At 41.7% G+C, this 19,278-nt stretch overlaps 6 protein-coding genes across 6 annotated transcripts; 3 read left to right on the top strand and 3 right to left on the bottom strand.

Moving 5' to 3' along the window:
• Positions 1–1,491: 1,491 nt before the first annotated feature.
• EAF01_000923 (uncharacterized protein) lies at positions 1,492–3,440 on the bottom strand. Its single transcript, XM_038909173.1, has 2 exons — positions 2,022–3,440; positions 1,492–1,968 (listed from the first exon to the last, which is right to left on the bottom strand). Exons 1-2 carry the CDS (start codon positions 3,240–3,242, stop codon positions 1,909–1,911), a joined length of 1,281 nt encoding a protein of 426 aa, XP_038776079.1. The 5' UTR covers positions 3,243–3,440; the 3' UTR covers positions 1,492–1,908.
• Positions 3,441–4,142: 702 nt separating this feature from the next.
• On the top strand, positions 4,143–7,027 carry EAF01_000922 (uncharacterized protein; the record flags this gene model as incomplete). Its single annotated transcript, XM_038909172.1, has 2 exons — positions 4,143–4,582; positions 4,717–7,027. The coding sequence occupies 2 exons, from the start codon at positions 4,143–4,145 to the stop codon at positions 7,025–7,027; spliced, it is 2,751 nt and encodes a 916-aa protein (XP_038776078.1).
• A 1,305-nt stretch (positions 7,028–8,332) lies between these two features.
• EAF01_000921 (uncharacterized protein) lies at positions 8,333–8,851 on the bottom strand (the record flags this gene model as incomplete). The annotated part of the gene is made up of 1 exon (XM_038909171.1): positions 8,333–8,851. The coding sequence occupies one exon, from the start codon at positions 8,849–8,851 to the stop codon at positions 8,333–8,335; it is 519 nt and encodes a 172-aa protein (XP_038776077.1).
• Positions 8,852–11,581: 2,730 nt separating this feature from the next.
• On the top strand, positions 11,582–12,220 carry EAF01_000920 (uncharacterized protein; the record flags this gene model as incomplete). The annotated part of the gene is made up of 1 exon (XM_038909170.1): positions 11,582–12,220. The coding sequence occupies one exon, from the start codon at positions 11,582–11,584 to the stop codon at positions 12,218–12,220; it is 639 nt and encodes a 212-aa protein (XP_038776076.1).
• Positions 12,221–12,323: 103 nt separating this feature from the next.
• Positions 12,324–13,040, bottom strand: EAF01_000919 (uncharacterized protein; the record flags this gene model as incomplete). Its single annotated transcript, XM_038909169.1, is given in 4 exon segments — positions 12,324–12,512; positions 12,623–12,749; positions 12,761–12,981; positions 13,012–13,040. The coding sequence occupies 4 exon segments, from the start codon at positions 13,038–13,040 to the stop codon at positions 12,476–12,478; spliced, it is 414 nt and encodes a 137-aa protein (XP_038776075.1). The 3' UTR covers positions 12,324–12,475.
• Positions 13,041–13,439: 399 nt separating this feature from the next.
• On the top strand, positions 13,440–16,559 carry EAF01_000918 (uncharacterized protein; the record flags this gene model as incomplete). Its single annotated transcript, XM_038909168.1, has 5 exons — positions 13,440–13,765; positions 13,823–13,851; positions 13,910–14,011; positions 14,264–14,906; positions 14,966–16,559. The coding sequence occupies 5 exons, from the start codon at positions 13,440–13,442 to the stop codon at positions 16,320–16,322; spliced, it is 2,457 nt and encodes an 818-aa protein (XP_038776074.1). The 3' UTR covers positions 16,323–16,559.
• Between the last annotated feature and the right edge of the window lie 2,719 nt (positions 16,560–19,278).

Raw genomic sequence — 19,278 nt, 5'->3', positions numbered from 1 at the left:
TTACACAGAAATCAAACATATTACACCTTGCTTGGCCAAAATCTACAATATATATCTTGAATCAGTCACTTCCTCTCACATACAACCACTCACTCGGACAATCAGTCCACAATACCAGGAGAGAAGCTTCACCTTGGGATCCGGAGTAGTTAGGCATTAAAACGATCACAATCGGCGAGCCTTCAACTTTCAATCTACAGCACACAAGAGAATATAAGTTTTCACAACCATAACTCGGCTACATACGACCATAGACTGAAGAGAATTGGGCATCCCGTCCGCTCTGCCATACACAAGCTTCAGATCGGTCGATTAGTAGTTGGGTGGGTGACCACCAGCGAATCCCCACTGTTGTATGTCAATCAACTTTTGCTCTTTTGTCAATCACTTCCTCTGAGAGCATTTCTGTTTTGGGGGACTTTCTATGTCTTTCTTGCGTTGTTAAAGATGCGTCTATCTGTTTGTTCATCTCGCTCTCCTTTTATTTTGGTTAATCCAGATCAAGGGAGGCGAGACATACCCGAGTACAAGCAGAGGAATATTGGACATGGAACGAATGTTTAAATCCCCCTTTACCTACCTAGTACCTACCTGCATACTCCAGTCCTCGTATTCTGTTCACCTCTGCTTTGCATAAGGATAGGTATTGATAATGGAATATATCATCATTCATTCTCACACAGCATCGTCAAATCTCATTGAGGTCCCTCTACTCTCTACTCTCTGCTCAAGCAAACCCCTTTTGTATACTCGACCCGGAGAAACCATGATAATAATATTGGTATCTACAAACGCGAAGGAATGTGAATAGGTAGTAGGTAGATATACAAAAAGTGTAACTCCCCACCTATCTATATATCCAATCCATCCCAAAAACCACACACTTCCTTCCATCTCTCTCTCTTGAGTCTTTAGTCTTAAATGTACAATGCCATCTACACTACTCACTATAGGGACAGACGAAGGTATACTACCTAGTCAAGTCCAAACCAGAGAATCCCAGCCCAAGTTGGGGTTTCAAATTCAATTTGTTGTGTAGATTGTTTATATTACTTATATCTACCTATCTATCTATCACTTCTGTTCACATATACATATATACATATGTAGATATACATCTTTAATAAGATGAAGATGAACATAGATAAACCGACACACTCTCTCATGACAGAATCCCAAGACTGATGTAACAGAATCTCGAAATCGCTCTTGAAAGAATAGATATCTAAATACCTACCTACCTACCTACCTAGAAACACTATACATATAAACTCAAACCAACAAGCAAATTCGGCTCTATTCTCTATTCTCTACCGCCTATATTATTCCCTCCTTCCTCTGACTCAAGTCCTTGAACATGTTTTCTTAGGATATATTATTATTACTAGTATAGCAGTATAACGCACATCAATCACATCACACAAATAATACAGTCAATTCTTTCTCATACTCACAGCACAACACAAAAATACATCAAAAAAGCATGCATGCATCACTTGCCAAAAAAAAGGGTTTAATTTGAAAATTCGACGTCTATACATATCAACAACATAACAAACAAACAAACAAAAACAAGGTATTCCACCCCTCAAAGATCTAGCAAGACCCATGTTTACAACCGAAAACTCCTGTATTGTAATATGATACTAAATGATATGATATGCTTGCACCCGGAAATATCACTAGCTAGGTGGGTATACATGGTTGAACATGTGCGGAGTGTTCGTCCATGATGCGCGATGGATTGGGGTATTCAGATGTTGCTTCCCGCTCGAGAGGTATATCATTACGGGTAAGATCGTGTGACGGAAACTACTAGCAATATGACGTATGGACCAAGGTAAGGAAAGATTACGGTAAATTTGGACAATTGCGCTATTAACAAGTCCATGTGGACGAGATGGGATTTTAATGGATGCGGTCCAATCTGGCTCTGTTCATGGCGATTTGATCGTCGACACGGTCGCTCTGAGATATAGTTAGCAATCATGTCAGACTAATAGAAATATATAATAACATACCTTGCCAATAATTCTCTCAATGTGTTTGTTCTGGTCATCAACTTCACGACCGGTAGCCTTTGCTAGTAAGTTCAATCTACCGGCAGCATGACCAAGAGCATCCAAGTTAGAGTCAATTTCATTCTCCATTTCGTCATCCTCAGAGTCGGCTTCGAATTGATATTTAGATCTCTCTGCAAGACTAGCCTTGGTTGCTGTTGCTCGGTATCCTACATCTCCTGGCTGAAGATCTCTGAAATTTGCCTCCATTCTCTGAGAAGATGCGAAAGCTGCATTTCTAGTTTCCTCACGCTGATCACGTTCTGATCTATGCTTGTTGATAATATCATCATCTCGTTGAGCCTTTCTCGACTTTGCTGTGAAAGGGTTGGCAACATGGACAGCGAACATACTCTTGTTCAGAGTCTTCAATTCTTTCGCTTTCTCCTCCGCAATTCGGTTATGATTGGCAGCAAGATCCAAGTTCTTCTCGGTATTGTGGATACGTTCTCCTTGTGCACCCAGACGAGCCAAGGTAGCACGGCCAGTTTCTTCAGCTTGGGCCGCGATTCTCAATGCGTTTCGAGTAGATGAAACATCCTCTTGCTTCATGGCTCTAATTTGAGCCTTTGTCGCTTGAACATCTTCCTCTTCCTCTTCTTCGGCAGTAAGTTGTCTTTCTTCTCCATATGCCCCATATCCACCTCCAGTTGATGGACCAGCATCTGACTGAGCACCATATGGAGGAGGTGGTCGCTCGGAACCAGTAGCTGCCTTTTGCACATATCTATCCTTAGCGCCACCGAATAATTCATTCTTGTTGTCTTCTGTCGTAGCTGTATCGTTACTGTTGGTTCGTCCTAAACCACCATAACCAGAAGGACCATATTTTGATCCCGAATTGGCGGCAGGGCCATCGTATCTGTTTGCGCCATATCCACCACCATTTCCGAATTTCTCAGATCCGTATCCGCCACCATTTGGAGCTGGCGCTCGAGGACTAGGGCCACCCATTCCACCTCGAGGAGCACCTGGCAAACCACCATTAGAGGCACCTGCAGCCCCTGGAGCAGTATATTGTTGTCTGGCTGATTGATATGGAGATTGAGTTGGTTGAGCCGGCATATTCGCAGACTTATTATTGTCTTGTGCGTAAGGGTCGGCTTGAGGTTGTGGAGTGGCATAAGGGTTCGCTGCCGGAGCAGGAGAGGCGTTCTTGTCTTTTCGTGAAAATAGACCCATTGTGAGGATTCAAATGAGATGGCAATTATTTGATTGAGAGGTAGGTGTAACAGGAATATAGATAGAGAACGATGAGAATGGAAAGATGCAGTGTATTGTATTTGGCAAATAGAAAGAAAGGAGTTGAAATATTTGAATTAAACTAGATCTAAGTTTATTCTTAAATGTTTGTGAAGTTGTAACAAAGGGTTGTCTTGAGAATATGGGTCGAAGATGCAAATGAGTTTCAGGGTGTTAATCCGTGAACACTATGCCTGAAGATTGGTGGGGCTTAGCCTATGTGGAACCTCCGAGCCCCATTAGCCACATAATTAAGGTGATAAACCTAGTAAGTACAGTTTGCTAACCCAAGCTAAGATCTATAATAAGTGAAGATGACTGGAATGATGAGAACCAATAATTGGATGACCAAACGGTGTGTGACTGATAGATTATGACTGTTATCTGATAATACCTAGGCACAATTATTCAATATTCAACATTCAGATCCTCTTCCTCTACCCTACATTACCCTACAAAGAGATGTTATATCAAGATGACTTCTGACCTATCCACATAACTGTTCTTTCAGTTGAAGACCCTTTTCCAACCAACTTTCAATTAATCCCTAGTTCTTGGAGCTATCCAGCAAACCAGCCATCGATCTACACAAACATCAAAATGGTTTTACGATTGTTACGCCCTTTTCGAATACATAAACGCCACATAACCATACAGTCTTCCTGGGTGATTGGGAAAATATCAATACGGTGACGGTAGTGTTCGGAGAAGTTACGGACTATTGAGTGAGGATTGGACAACTCGGGGTGGTGGCAATAATTCCTGTAGCATTGCCATTTGGATATTGAGCGGAGTGCTGGACAATCGAGCAGTGGCAACGACTAGAATTGATATCAGAAAATGGCATCAATTTTTACATATGAACCCGAGCCCCCAAGGGTAGAATCGCCATGGTTGTTGACTCCTACGAACTCTCCTAAACCACCCTCACCTCAGCCAAATCCGAAAACTCTCAACAGTTCCCCTGGTTCAACTCATATTTCGGACTATGGAGTTACAAAATTGGAGGCAGAACCACAGGAAGGTCCCACAGAATACAAACTACATCTTTTGCTACGACCGAGGAGGACGTATAGTACTTCAAGCACTGGCTCAGTAATATCTGGTTCTCAACAGCACAAACAGCAACCCCTTAATCAGGAGAAAGCGAGTCCCATATTGGCACCATCCAATCAGAGTAAACAGAAACGATTAGAGCAGCTCACAACTCAATTACTGTGGCGCCTACAGCAGTCGTCTCCATATCATGCATCATCTACAAGTGATCTTGTATTACCGAAGTGAGTGCATTACCCCCTAACGGTGATTGTGTGTTGGGCCGATGTGGCCCATCTTCAGATTAAAATAATCAAATTTGAGACATGCAATGAAATCTACCTAATTGTAAACTCGCGCTGATTTTGATGTCCAACAGATTGCCTGGCAGCGCAACGAGCTTAGATGCCCCTTCAAGACCCGGGAAGCTGTTAGCTGGGCTTGAGGAAAGCCGTGGAGCACTGTATGAAATAGGTGTCTCTGATGATGGTACATTTGTCGGTCTGACAAGCGATGAATTAGATGAGAGTTTGACAAATCTACGGGCTATGGCAGCTAGTCTTGGATGTAATGTTGAGATTGTTCGAAAGGTAGTTGTTGGGGAATGCGAATGGCAAGAGACAGATGAGCCCCCAAAGTCTCAAATTTCGCAGCGACTCAAGAAACAAAAGCCATGGTTAGTCCCTGGAGATCAAGCGATATCAACAAATTTCCGGCACCGAGAGGAATTGTGGGTCGCTGAAGCCCTCATAACTCCAGATCTTAGTTCGAAACGAGCACAGTCAATAAGCTACGACGAAGCTCCTGTCATTCGTCAACATACTCCACAGCCTACAATTGATGAGGTTACCGAGGCGCCCGCTCTTCAACATGAGGATATAACAGAACAGCTGCGTATCACTCTTACTGGTCCCACTACATCTGGAAAATCAAGTCTGCTAGGTACTTTGTCTACCACAACGCTTGATAATGGTAGAGGTAAAAGCAGACTTAGCCTATTAAAACATCGTCATGAAATTGCTACAGGGGTCACAAGTTCTGTGGCACAGGAGTTAATCGGCTATAAAGACTCACAGGTCATAAATTATGCTTCTGGCAATGTAACGTCTTGGACAGATATTCATGCTACAGCAGAAGATGGCCGGCTTCTATTTGTTTCCGACTCTGCTGGTCATCCAAGGTATCGCAGGACAACAGTGCGAGGCTTGGTTGGTTGGGCTCCCCATTGGACTGTTCTATGTGTCGCAGCAGATGACACTGGTTCAAGCGTTGCCGGAAGTACTTCATCAACGGAGCTTCTTGGCACTGTTGGGGCAGGAACTGATCTTGCCAAAGCACACCTTGAGCTTTGTTTGAAACTGGATAAACCTCTGGCTATCGCGATCACCAAGCTTGATCTAGCTTCGAGACCTCGTCTGGGCGAAACACTGTCTAAGCTTCTATCTGCGATCAAAGCGACAGGGAGAACTCCATCGATTCTTCCACCAGATAATTCTAAAAATATTATTGATGCCGATCTAACTAGTATACTGCCTGAGGATACTAATGCTGTTAGAAAAGTCATCAATACGATGGCAATGTCAGATCTCAGGTCCATTGTTCCTATTATTCTTACAAGTGCGGTCAAGGGAACCGGTATTCGTCAGCTTCATGCTCTTCTCCAAGCTTTGCCGATACCTACACCACCCACCCCTCACGATTATATTGGCATGGCACTCAACCCAGAGCAACCCTCATCTCTATTCCACATTGAAGATGTGTTTGGGGTACCAGCTTCCTATGATGCTTTGATCTGTAATAGTAATGGTATTGATGCGGGAACTGTAGTTGCCGGTCACCTTAGGTTTGGCAAGCTATCAATTGGAGATAGTATCGTCGTAGGCCCTTTCCCAGCAGATTCTGACGATGATGATTCCCCTCAGACTGGACCCCGTTCTTCGCCCACCAGTCTAGGTACCTCACTCACGCATCCCTCAGCAACCGAACTTTCTAGGATAGCTTTACGCAACACGCCATCTGCTTCAGTTACGAAAGGCGAATGGCACAATGCACATATAGTCAGCATTCGCAATCTTCGCCTTCCAGTGCACACGATTGAAGCCAGTCAGATCGGAACCATCGGCATTGTTCTTGACTTGCCGACTCAAGAAGATTCAAATAGTCCTATGGAATGTTCTTCTCAAACTGCTCCTCGAATCCGCAAAGGGATGGTGATGGCGATACCCAGTAAACATATGATTCAAACCCATCATTCTCTTCAAGCTGCTAGCGGTTTCACTGCCTCCTTTGATGATGGCGACATTAATTCCGTCACTCCGGGCACAGTAGTAGTAATCTACATAGCCAGTGTCCGCGCTTCAGCTCGGGTCCTCAAACTAACCCCAAATCTTCCTGCCAGAGACATGGGAGCAGAAGACGCAGATGATGTTTTTGGATTGGGACTACTGGACGGCTGTGACGTAATTGATTCCAACGGGAAATCAAAAGATGAGCCATTCGTTTTTGGCACTGATGGCATTACAGATGTTAGTTTTGAATTGTTAACATCTAGAGAATGGATAGAGTTGGGTAGTCAGGTTTTAGTCATGCCCGGGGGTGGTCATGGACTGTATTCTGGAAGCGAGAGGGGAGAGAAGGGAGTTGCTGGGTTGGAAGGGTTTGTAGGGAGAGTTGGGGAGGTTGTTGATTGATGTGCCTCTTGGGTTGATGGGGTTTATTTATTGGCTTGGCTATGTACCGATGAAGGTATGGGGTGTCTGAATGAGACACTGTTGTGTTTTTTTTGTTTTTTTTGTTCAAGAGCACACCTAATGCAATGCATAAGGTGTAATCCTATGGAGTAATTTTCGTCGATGGCAATGAAATGCAAGATGATTCTGCTAAAAGTCAAAGCGTTTGTTTCCTCCAGATACCTACCTAGTATTCATCCATTACTGCACACAAGCCTTCTACCTTTTTTCGCCTTCCCACACACACACACACACACACATTTTCAGTTGTCTATACAGTTTATGTGATGCAAAAGTCGTATGAGAATGAATTGGAAGGATTCAATCATTCCCTACACTCAATAGTCTTCGCCAACGTGGCCGAGCAATAGTGACTAGGCTATTGATTGACCTGATTTATAACAGCTCATGAGTTATACCAATATTCATTATCTGAGATATATTGAGCAGTGTCACTATCGATTTCATATCTTTTGCAGTCACATTATTCAAGTAGTGTCTTCTTTAATGTTTATTTCACCAGTTATATATAATAATCTTCACCCCTACTCATTCAAACAACCACTCCGTACTCAAAAATGAAATCCTTCAATTTCAACACTACTTTGTTTCGAGTCCTCTTTCTATCAATATAAGTTATAGAGGTTATTCGTATTATATATAATATACCGGTAGAAAAGGTGTATCTCTATTACTATTGTGTTTAAGTCAAATAGATATGATCTTCCGCTAGTATTGAAGGTTTTAATATTGATAAGTTGTGTTTTATTTATTGTGAGTTGGTTTAGCAAACTCTATTTCATACTCATTGAGAAATCTGCTTTACAGAATGTTGAAGTTTCCTGAAGGACGACTTGATAGGGGGAGGTAGACTGATTGATTCTGGAGAGCCGGCGGCTTAGGTGGATTGAGGGACTTGGATATATTGGAGGAGATTGATTGAGGGCTTTAAATTATTGGATGGTTTGTTCGAAATAACAAAGGATCAAAGAATTTTCGGATTGTTTATCTTTTTATAGTGCAAACTTCCAATTAGACAGCCATCAACACCTTGCTTTTCATGCCGTTCTATTTCCCAATTTATTCAGCATGAAAACTGAAAGGATCAACCCGCCACCTCCAAATCCCTGGAGCTTTCATGCATCATACTCTTTACTTATCCATCCTGTATGCTCTTCATTTCGCCGGTCCTTTATGATATCTGTACGGACCACGTTTCAATCTCTGTCCTTGCGTAGGGTTGTCTACAATCTCAGGTACCTCCGCTCAATCGGGCTGGTCTCCTCCTATCTCTGACGAGTTCCCTTCATGGCTGTCTGATTCTTCAGGAACCACTTCATCTACTTCAGTTTCCTCTCCGCTTGAAGAAATTATAACTATAAACCCGTCTTCTTCTCCGCTTCCCCCTCCACCTCCACCTCCACCGTTTCCGTCTCCTTCATCAGGAGATGAATCGGATGAGGAAAGCGACGAGTAATATGACGAGTAATATGATGACGAAGATGGAGAGAGATCGATTACCACCGGCGCGGGTGGTGGAAGAAGCGGTGGAAGGAATGGTGGAGGGAACGGTGGAGGGAACGGTGGGGGGAGTCCCCCTATTGGTAGCAGCGGACCTTGCGCTGCCATTTGAAGCTCGCGCACTGGTACGAATTTCACTCCGGGTGGCCGCTTGTATGGAAAGTGAGCAGCATAGCCAGGCGGCTGTGGAACGCTTAGAGGTCCCGGTGTGTATAGCAATAGGTTCAGCGATTTGTGTCTATCATCTTTCCGTTCATTATTCATTGAGATGTACGCCGATGGTGTGTTTGGAGGGCCCCCGTTCCACAGATGTATTGACACCCAAGCTGCATAATTTGGGTGTGTATCGAGGTTGTAAAATGTGTAAGGAGACCGTAGTATCAAACTTAATTGATCGTGGTTTAAACCAAGCCCCGCGGCACCTACGAATAGGAAGCCATGAAATGTCAAAAGTAAACCGTCTGGATTTTAAAAATGGTCGACCGGCATGAGGAAGACCAACCCGCACAGACAAAGTTCCCATGTGCTGGCGAGCCTGCAAACCTGGAGGCATAGGTATCCCTAATCCTGTTCCAACGTCGATGATTGGGAGCTGAAATAATCGACCATGATACTGCCGAATCACACCCGTAGACACCCATAGATAATTACACCAATTATATATTCTCTTAGCAAATCTTTCATATATGGGTATTCTATGGCCTGGTTTGTAAAGGTAAGAATATGAGGCGCAACCACTGGGTCATAGATATGCCTAGTCGCGAGGACCTGCAACGTGGGTATCTGATCTGGCATCTTTTTAGATTGTTGAATTTTTTCATTGTGTAGTTGGAGCCCCCTTCTTGCTAATTGCTAGCTGTTGGGGGCTTATGTTTTTATTTTTCTAATTCTTTAATCCATCTCGGGTTTGTGTGTAGAGGGTGGGGAAGAGATATGCAACTGTAAGGCTGCAAGCAGCTAATGATCTCAACAATATGCATCAGCCAAACGCTTGCCCGTTCAGCAAAAACCCCTGCATAGGTTCGAACAAGTATCAATAAAGACTCTTGGTGTGGGAATCCGTTATATAGAGAGAAGTAGAGAGGCACTGCCATCGACAATTTGAATAACAGCGGGCTGGGGTGAAAAGACCGAGAAGTCTTTGGGTATAGCCAAGATCCATGACCTTATGTGGGATTTCAGTAAGAAAGATTTTGATCTGAGGTTTGAACTTTAAAGGGGGGTTTTCAAATCGAAAAAGAAAGAAAAAAGCAAATTTTGCAATTTCACACAAAGTCAGCACCTTTAAGAAAAGCATATTTTGTACTAATATTTTAACTAATAACCTCATTTAGAGGAAATATCTGAAACACTAGTAATAAAATCCAATAGCGTATATAAACTACTCGGCGAAATAATTAAAGATATATAGTATAAACTAAAAACATTTATAACTTCAACGTTTTTGAATAGAATAAGCTATAATTGATATATATGATTGATGAATATAATAATTACAGTATGTAGAAGTTTCTAAAAAATTAAAATTAAAAAGATTGAAATAAAAGCAATTGAATCTATTGAATTTATTTAAAAAGTACTTATTTTTAAATACTTTTTCAATCTTTAATAATTCAGTTGATTTAATACTTTTGATATCGAAATTTGAATATATTATTAAATAAAAACCTTGCTTTTTAATGTATATATCTTTATAAGATTTATTTATAATTGAAAAAGTTATTTATATTTGAAATAGAAAAAAGACTATTTTGAAAAGGGTAAATTCGCTTATTTTCAAGAATATTAAGAATATCAAACATAAAAATTAGGAAATTTAATTCATTTATTTATTTAACTTCGATCTTGATAATTTTTCTATTTTAAATAATTAAAAAGAAAACTCTTTGTCGGAACACGTGACTAACAACGTGACATTACATGTCACGCTTTACCTCATATATGCACGAAGTGCGTAAGTGGGGGTAGTACACGTATATAGATATAGTAATTCCCTCTTTATATAAAGAGGGGAGACAGAAAAAAAAAACCTTTTTACTTATACATATTGTGTATACACACCTTATCAAGTCTGCCCAACACTCTTTATATAGTAAAACATTATCTAATTTCAATTAGAATTTAAAATATAAAAATAAAAGATTCAAAATTGATAAAGATAAATAGAATCTAAAATGTATTATAAAATTATACTTATCTTTATTAACTTATTAACTTTAATATACTATATCTCTTTCATTTTTCATTCAAATTCTATAAAACTTTATTTTTATATAGAAAATATATATATAAGTTACTATATGAGATTATATTGAATTTAAATAAAATTTATAGAAGTTATATTCAATTTTAGTTTATATTATACATCTTGAATTATTTCGCCGAGTACGAGTATCAAGAAGCCATTCATGTGATGAAATTTTTACCGACGGAAGGCGCTAGTGGATACGCTTCAAACATCGGCGGCACCTTCCTTTGTATCTAATCAATGAATTCACCTCAAAAGTTCTTGGCTCTGATCTGAGGTCGAATTCATTCATTCAATTCAATTAATTCGAAAGTTGCTAATCTTCAATTCTCTTTAGAATTCACCAGTTCCATCGTCTGGCCATTTTACTATTCATCAGTCCTTTGCTTGAAGGCTATACCGTGTCTTCATATCATTCTCATTCTGATCAAGTTGCTGAATTCGTAATGGCATCTGGCTGATTCCCGATATGAATCCCATCGAGCTTTCTGATGGGACTTTGGTTTGCGGAGCTCATCGTCAAATGATTTGCTTCATCTGCTGCTGTGACTACAGTTTCATGCAAGATCTCCAGGAACAAGGAGAAAATAATGACTCTGCTTCACTCTCTAATGCTCATTCAGACGATGGAAACGCGGAGACATTTGAACACCCTCAATATCAAGTGTTTGATCCACAAGAGGCGTTCACGGTGGCCACTAGACCAGGAATGTTTGCCTTTGAATCCAACCTCGACTCCGATCCCAATGCCTACCATCACAAAATTCCGCCCTCCTCTTTCCAGTGATACTCCGAGCATGCTTTTCCGTCCAGCTCACCGCTTTATTCGTCGCACTGATCCCAATGAAATCCTCATTTACACTGATGGCTCCTGTCTCTCCAATGGTCTTGCAAGCCCTCGCGCCGGCTGCGGTTTCGTCATCTCACCTCACCACAAAATCAATTTCAGACTCGAAAATACTGGCCCAACCGGAGAAATGCACCGCCAAACGAGTAACTGTGCCGAATTGCGTGCCGTGCTAGCCGCTCTCGAATACCGTGCATGGCAAGGTGATAACTTTGCATCTTGGACGCGTATTGTCATCGCTACTGACTCTGAGTACGTTTCTCTCGGTGCTACCGAACGAATCAACGGTTGGGCTCAGCGGGGCTGGCGGACTAGTGCTGGAACGGAAGTCAAGAATCTGGATTTGTGGAAGAGACTAGTCTACCGTATTAAAGAATTGAGTAGGCCGATAAACTATTCAGAAAATGGGTGTGGAGCTGCGGTCGCATTTTGGAGAATTCCGAGGGAGTGGAATGGGGAAGCAGACGCCGAGGCAAAGAGAGGGGCTGATTTGGAGGAGAAGGAGGAATTTCGGGTGCTGAAAGGGATGCTGGTCTGATATTTGGGGTCGAGAATTAGACACTGCATTTTGGTGGTGTGATTACGACCATTAAATTGAGTATTTCAGTCAACATTCAAGTATGAAGATGTATTATAAGAAAGCTCGTCACATGCTGTTGTGATGCTTATTTATGCTGGCTGGTAGCTACCTCACAAGATGCTCTACAAATCGATTTAAGATTTGGAATGGGTAAGAGATTGACTGCTATATAGCCCGTGATATGATTCGAAAACTTCAAAAGTCCTCTAGTTCCTAAACCTCATAACTCACTTCTTCGTACGGGTGTGTCCTGTTCTCTAGAATTAGCCCCATCTTTCGCTCAAGTTCTCGCCATGCCCTTTTTCGCTTCTCCATCAATTCCACGTCCCCTTTTAATGACCAACTAAACATGAAACTCACCTCTTCAATGCCTCAACCGCTTTCCTTGTAACTTCCTCCCCGGTGCACAAGATATACACCAAGGCCTCCTCCGCTCGTTCCAAAACTCTTACTTTCCCTGTGTGAGGCACAGCTCCCTTCTCTGCTACTGGTAAAAACTATCCAAATCCCGGAATTTCAAAACAGACTTTGATGTATTTTCCATTGGCGTACACTCCACCGCCCACAGCGAATATGACATCTTTTTTTGCAGAGAGGTGAGATGGAGGACGCGATATACAAGCTTATAGTGTGTTTGGGAATTGGAGGAGGTGGATATCTTGAGGTTTGGTTTGGAGAGGTGAGATGGGATAGGATAGGAGAGGCGAAATGAGATAGGACTGGAGAATACAACAAAGAAATAGATTTACCTAGATACTTTTTGCAGCACACTTATCATTGTATTATCATCAATTCCACTATCACCGAACAATTAACATTTTAACGGCGATTCATGAATATTTCTTCAAATCTTTTACACATAATAAATCTATTCTGCGTAAAATACCACCGTGTCGGTATCGGTGCATCCAAGACAAATCAAAAGTTTCAATTCCCATATTTAATTCGCTCGTTTTATCCTCGCCGCTTAAAGCCTGCAATCCTTATCGTGCCTCTTACCACCCGTGGCCACCTCCTTATCTTTACCTCACACACCTTGCGTCATGCAATAAAACAATTAAACAGCGCTGGATCCTGGAATTCCAAGAATTTATATTATCAATAAATACTACCCGATACCTACACTCCTTACCATATTCTCCGTCCCAAAGTCTGGGCATGGTCTGATGAAGGGATAATGGGTCAAGCATCTTCTTCTCCTTCTACCTCTCCTATATCTTCCAGAACTACGACGCTTCCTAGAAATTATCGTGGAAATTCACGTGAGAATGAGAATGAGAATGAGAATGAGAGATTTGTCAGTACGGAGACGACACAGTTGTTGACACCGGATCCGGAGGAGGATATTGAGGGAGATGCGGATGTGAGGAGTGGAGATGGACATAGGAGTATGGTTATAGGGAGACACGATGGCCATGCGTGTTATCATCCCCATGCCATTGGAGATATATGTTATCCCCAAGATGAATTTGGGGATTTGCCGGTTTACAAGACGATTCATCGGTTTGTCCCCCAGTCCATCGAATTCCGAGCTGGAGAATGATACTGATAGAATATTAGAATAAGGAGAGATATTATCTCGGCGATCGGTGAGTTTTATCAAATGGTGAGATAGGGAAGTGAGAATTAGACTAACGGGAAAGGTAGATGATCCATATAGTTTGGAACAATTGAGGGATCCGAGATTGAACGTGTCAGTTGTGAGACCATTGGTAGACAAGCTGTATGATTTGGATGATTTGTCGGTTGGTATGTTGCTGTTTTCTTGTTCTTTTTCTTATCAGATCGCTTTGAAGTTTGGGGGAATGACGATTACTACTTTTCCCAAGTGATTAGGACAACCAGTGGAAGGACATCTGGAAAATATTGGATGAGGAGAAATATGGGCGATTTTCGGAGGAGTTCTCACAGTGGATATCCATGTCTACCATGAACACTCTATGAATTCTTTATTGTTTCTTCCAGATTAATTCCTGCCTTCAGATACTAATCAACTTCAAGTCTATTGTCTTCTCGTCAACAAAACACAGTTCCAACGTGAACAATTGGCTCTACCCCATCAACAGAGCATTTGCACCACACGTGCCCATCTATGCGAAATAGTTGCCAATCGAGTTCTGCGCCGTTTCCACGAGGATCATACCGGCTCGGAAGGGCTACTTCTTCTATCTCGCATTCTTGTAGGAGGTTTCGATCCATTTCAAGGTGCTCCAAACAATGTCATCCAAGAAAGCAGTAATTTTGGTTGGGCTGCCAAGTCTCGTACAGGTGCCAATCGAAGACTACCAGCCTTAGAAATTGCCATTATTTCTCAAAGCAAAGCTTTCCTTAGTTCGTCAGCTTGCCAAAAAGTAATCAGCGCAATATACGAGGGTAGAATCATATACACTCCAACGGCGTTCATGGATATTCTACCTGATCACTACAAGAATAAACCAATTTCGTTGTACAATCCAAGAGAGGCGCCATTGTTCAATCAATACAGACTTATAGTTCCTCGTACGAGGAATTATTTGGAAGTTTGCCACTTCCTTCTATTGCTGGTTTTCTATTTGTATGTCATGGCAGATCGTGATCCAGCTACATTTGGTGGGATGGAATTGTTGTTCATTGTTTATACATCGGGCTGGTCTTTGGATCAATTGTAAGTCTTTTAAAAATGTTTCAGTGGAATCTAGTAGTCTGTATTAACGCCAAATGCAGTTGCTCTATACTTGAACACGGATGGCACGTATACACCCAGAACCTGTGGTCCTTCCTCGATGTCACTTTCGCCGCAATTTTCGGAATTTATCTCGCACTCCGTTTCAAGGGCTGGCATACTGATAACGTTGGCACTGGTCAACAAGCACTGGATGTCCTCGCCTTAGGAGCTCCTGTTCTTGTTCCACGTCTAGCGTTCAATCTCATGTCCGAAAACATGCTTTTCATTTCTCTCCGGGCCATGATGCGCGATTTCACTGTACTGACAATCCTTGCTGTATGGTGTTTTGCTGGATTCCTGCTCTCTATGATTTGGCTCGGAAATGGTATTCATGAGCCAATAACAGTTTCGAAATGGATGCTCTGGATATGGTTTGGACTCGACGGTACAGGCATCACAACATCTGCTCAATTTCATTGGCTCCTCGGTCCGATACTCATGGTCACTTTCGCATTCCTAGGCAATACTCTTTTCCTTACCATCCTCGTCTCCATGCTTTCAACAACCTTCTCAACCATTGTTTCAAATGCTACCGCAGAAATCCAGTTCCGCCGCGCCGTTCTTACCCTCGAAGGTGTGAAATCAGACTCCCTATTCGCCTATTTCCCACCCTTCAATATCCTTGCCCTCTTTGTCCTCATGCCTCTAAAATTCGTCCTAACACCCCGCTGGTTCCACAAGATTAACGTAGCAGCCGTGCGTTTCCTCAATGCTCCTCTCTTACTCCTCATCGGCTATCTCGAACGTCGTCAATTGTGGGCCGGCCCCCGTCGTCAAAAAGAAGCAGAACAACTGCCCCGTCTCCCACATCGTCCTCGACTATGGGATTTTCCCAGAGGCTTTAGCGTTCACGGTGACCTACAAGCAGTATTTGATGCGGAGCCTCCGAGTGAGATCGCGGATGAAATTGGAATAGAATCTGACAACGATGTTCGACGCGATCGGAATGTTTTCGAAATTGACTTTGCGCGAGAATTCAATAGGTCGACCAAATCAAACTCGAAAGCTGGACAGAAACCAGTTAATCCGAGAGAACATATGAAAAGAAGAGACACGGCTAATAGTGCTAAGAGAATTAGAAGGGATTCGGTAGCGCCGTTTGCGGGAATGACCATACCGAAACATTTGAGGGATTTGTTGAATGAGGGGAGTAGTGATGAAGAAGGTGAGGATATCAAAGGAAGGTTGGAGAAACTTGAGCAATGCATGGGGAGGGTAGAAGGGTTATTAGGCAGATTGTGTAGAGAATTGGATGGGAAGAGTGTAGATGATGGAGGTGAAGAAGGAGATGTAGGAGGAGATGGGTCATTGAGTGATTTAGATACGAGTGTGGCGGTGGAATTTTCAGATGAGTAGATTCAGGGTCAGATTGGTATGATAGATTGGAGTAGCGAGGTATAAATAGGTGGTTGTATCAAATTGATTTATATGCGTAAAATAGAGGTTGGGATGGGAGCATTTGTGTTTTGTCTGTTGGTTAGCATAGCGGAGCGAGTTAAATTCAGAACCTGGTAAAGATGTTAGTCTAGCTTTGAGATTGAATAGATATATATATATACGCATCCACGCACACATATGTATATACTATTCATCACAATTTTCAAGTACATTCGATGGTCTCGATCAACAGGTAGGTAATCAGTGAAAAACAAAACAGGCAATCGGGTATTCCCAATATCCCATCTAAAGAAGCTTAAAGCCTGCTACATCCATCCAAATACCTCCAATCAAATATCCACCAGCATCTCTCAAAGAGTTCCTTGCACCTCTACTCTATCTAATACACAATAATACTCGCTTAACAAGTAAGTCTTACCTGACCAAGCTACAGTACATCAATACATACCTCTCGCTAGCCGATCCACTCACAGCCCAAACCCGAACTCAGATAGACCTTTGAGTAGGTAGCAACTATGTGGATTTTCAGATATACAATAAAGGGGTTGAAACCTAATGGCGTGGTTGATCATCATCGATGTGGTATGTACTGGCTAGACTTCTCAGAAGAGTTTGATAGTTTAGTAAATCGATCAAAGGTCTGTCCGTTGCATTATCATGTATCGAAATGAGTATTATAACTGACAAGGTTGTCGCTCGATACCTGTGTAGATGTGTGCGAGTAATTGCTAGCTTAGTATTACCCCAAATACCTAATCCACTAGAAACTAGGACTGCCATGCCATATTATACCGATCCATACTCTGCGAAAAGGTATACATACATACATACTCAGCTAACAGAAATCTATACAACGAAACTTCATCGGGTCGGGCCATCAAGTTCTCGCAAATACGCAGATGTACTGTACCAGACAGACTGACTGAGTGGGTGAGTGAACATACAGATTGAGTACAAGTAATATTTATTCATAAAAAGAAAAAGAGAGAGAGAGAGAGTATCAGCCCGGAATGGGAATGGGATATAAAAGTCAAATGAAGGCAGGAGGTAAATACTCATACAAAACACTCATCTATCAATTTGAATGTTCCCCATTCCAATAACTGAGACCATCAGACCGATCTAGTTATTCGGACTTCCACAACTAGATTCGAGGGATATACCATATATCATCACGTATATCACACAGGCCTGCCGTGTATTAACATAGATATTTTTATGATCCGTGTAAAATTGACTGTATATTTGATATCTTAGAGTCGATGATTTGGATTTGATTAGGTTAGACTTTCCAGACGTGCAACGAAATGAAGTAAAGCAACCTAACCTATATAACTGCCGAGTTGATATTTAAAGCCGGGGTTTCTGGTATTTCTGATCTTGTAGAATCGGAGAATGAGAGATCTCCTTGCTGTAACCCTATCATAAAACAGATACCAGGAATTAGAATTCTTCATCACGGAGTAACATGCTTCTTTCATGAACAAAACCACCTACGCTGCGCATATCAATACTAGGTAGGTACTGAATAGTTGTTTAACAGCTCACAGATTCGGAGAAACTTCACTGAATCTCATATAAATATATCTAGGTAGATAAGCCTTGAATAGATAGGTAGGTAGGTATACCTCATACGGTCACACCCCTCTTTCAGTCCATCATTTACAATACAAGTGCATAGAGATACACGCGGGATATGTATAGATCATTCAATCCTACCCCTCCTCTAACTCACGTTTTCAGCGGCGGAGAAGGGTGGGAAGGGAGCTCTATATAAGCCCTCCCTCCTGATCCCCCAAATTCACCCCATCATCAACTTACAAATGCGTCGAGTACAGGGTACTCTTCCAAAGTTTGATACAGTAATGAGTACATGCATACATGTATGTATACTCTCTTAGATTAACTCAATTCCGTGATTTGATCTCTTTCTCAAGTATACCTTATCTTTCCGTTTTTTTGACTCTCTGACTTTACTCGAGTATGGACTCATCTTAGATTAACTTTTCATCACAATGTCCATTCCATTCATTGTAAACGACAATGTAAATCGAACTTTGACAATAACATACTTTGACGACAACACGAAATAAGATAAAAATAAAACATCAGTACACCGGTATTGGATATAACATCAACCTCAACTTTAATCCCCAAAGATCAGCAAACCCCCTTTACAATCCCCTTCAATCCCATCCAGAATATGACTATTAATTTAGACACTCACTGATATATATCAATATATATCAATACGCACCAAACAAGCAAACTCAGACTGATTTCCTATACTTTGTTATAAAGTAATTGAACTCCATATCCATACTCCGCCATTACCAAAACATTACACACTGTATAACGTTTCCCTCCCCCCTCCCCCCCTCAAAGAAAGATACCCACATCCAGGCTATCATATACCTAATCGAAAGAGTGAAGCAAACCAAGTAAGTAAACAGATTAATAACTCCAGAACTAAAACGCCCACTCAAATGTTCTCTCACTCGAATGATGGATCTTCACTTCACCCAACTACTTCAGTACCTAACCCAAAAAGATGAGAGTGACTACACCTATACGCCACTAAAGACAGACTCCTATGACTGATTTTCACTCCCTCAACAAATCGAGAAAAAAAAATCCTCAAACTTTACCCCTTCTACAAAATACACCATTCTAGTACTCATCCCGAATACAATACGCGCTGAGATTAACCCGATATAAACACTACACATTTATAAACCCCCTCCCCCTCCACCCTCTTTTATAATCCAACGAAAAACAACTGAATTGACAACCCTCAACACCTCCTTCCCCATACATCATCTTTTATTTCCTTTCCTTTCCTTTCCTCTATCCCTATCCATCTACTACGTACTGCATGTTCCATACACCACCTTCTTGTACTACATCTATCCAT

Source organism: Botrytis porri (assembly GCF_014898465.1).
Source record: "Botrytis porri strain MUCL 3234 chromosome Unknown BPOR_001, whole genome shotgun sequence".
Lineage (NCBI taxonomy): Eukaryota > Fungi > Ascomycota > Leotiomycetes > Helotiales > Sclerotiniaceae > Botrytis > Botrytis porri.
The sequence above is the reverse complement of the archived record's forward strand: the minus strand, read 5'-3'. Positions and strand labels throughout refer to the sequence as shown.

Excerpts from the sequence above, each read along its gene's own strand:
- EAF01_000923 (XM_038909173.1), bottom strand. The coding sequence starts at position 3,242 with ATGGGTCTATTTTCACGAAAAGACAAGAACGCCTCTCCTGCTCCGGCA. Across the intron at positions 1,969-2,021 it reads TTGAGAGAATTATTGGCAAG|AGCGACCGTGTCGACGATCA; the intron begins GTATGTTATTAT and ends ACTATATCTCAG.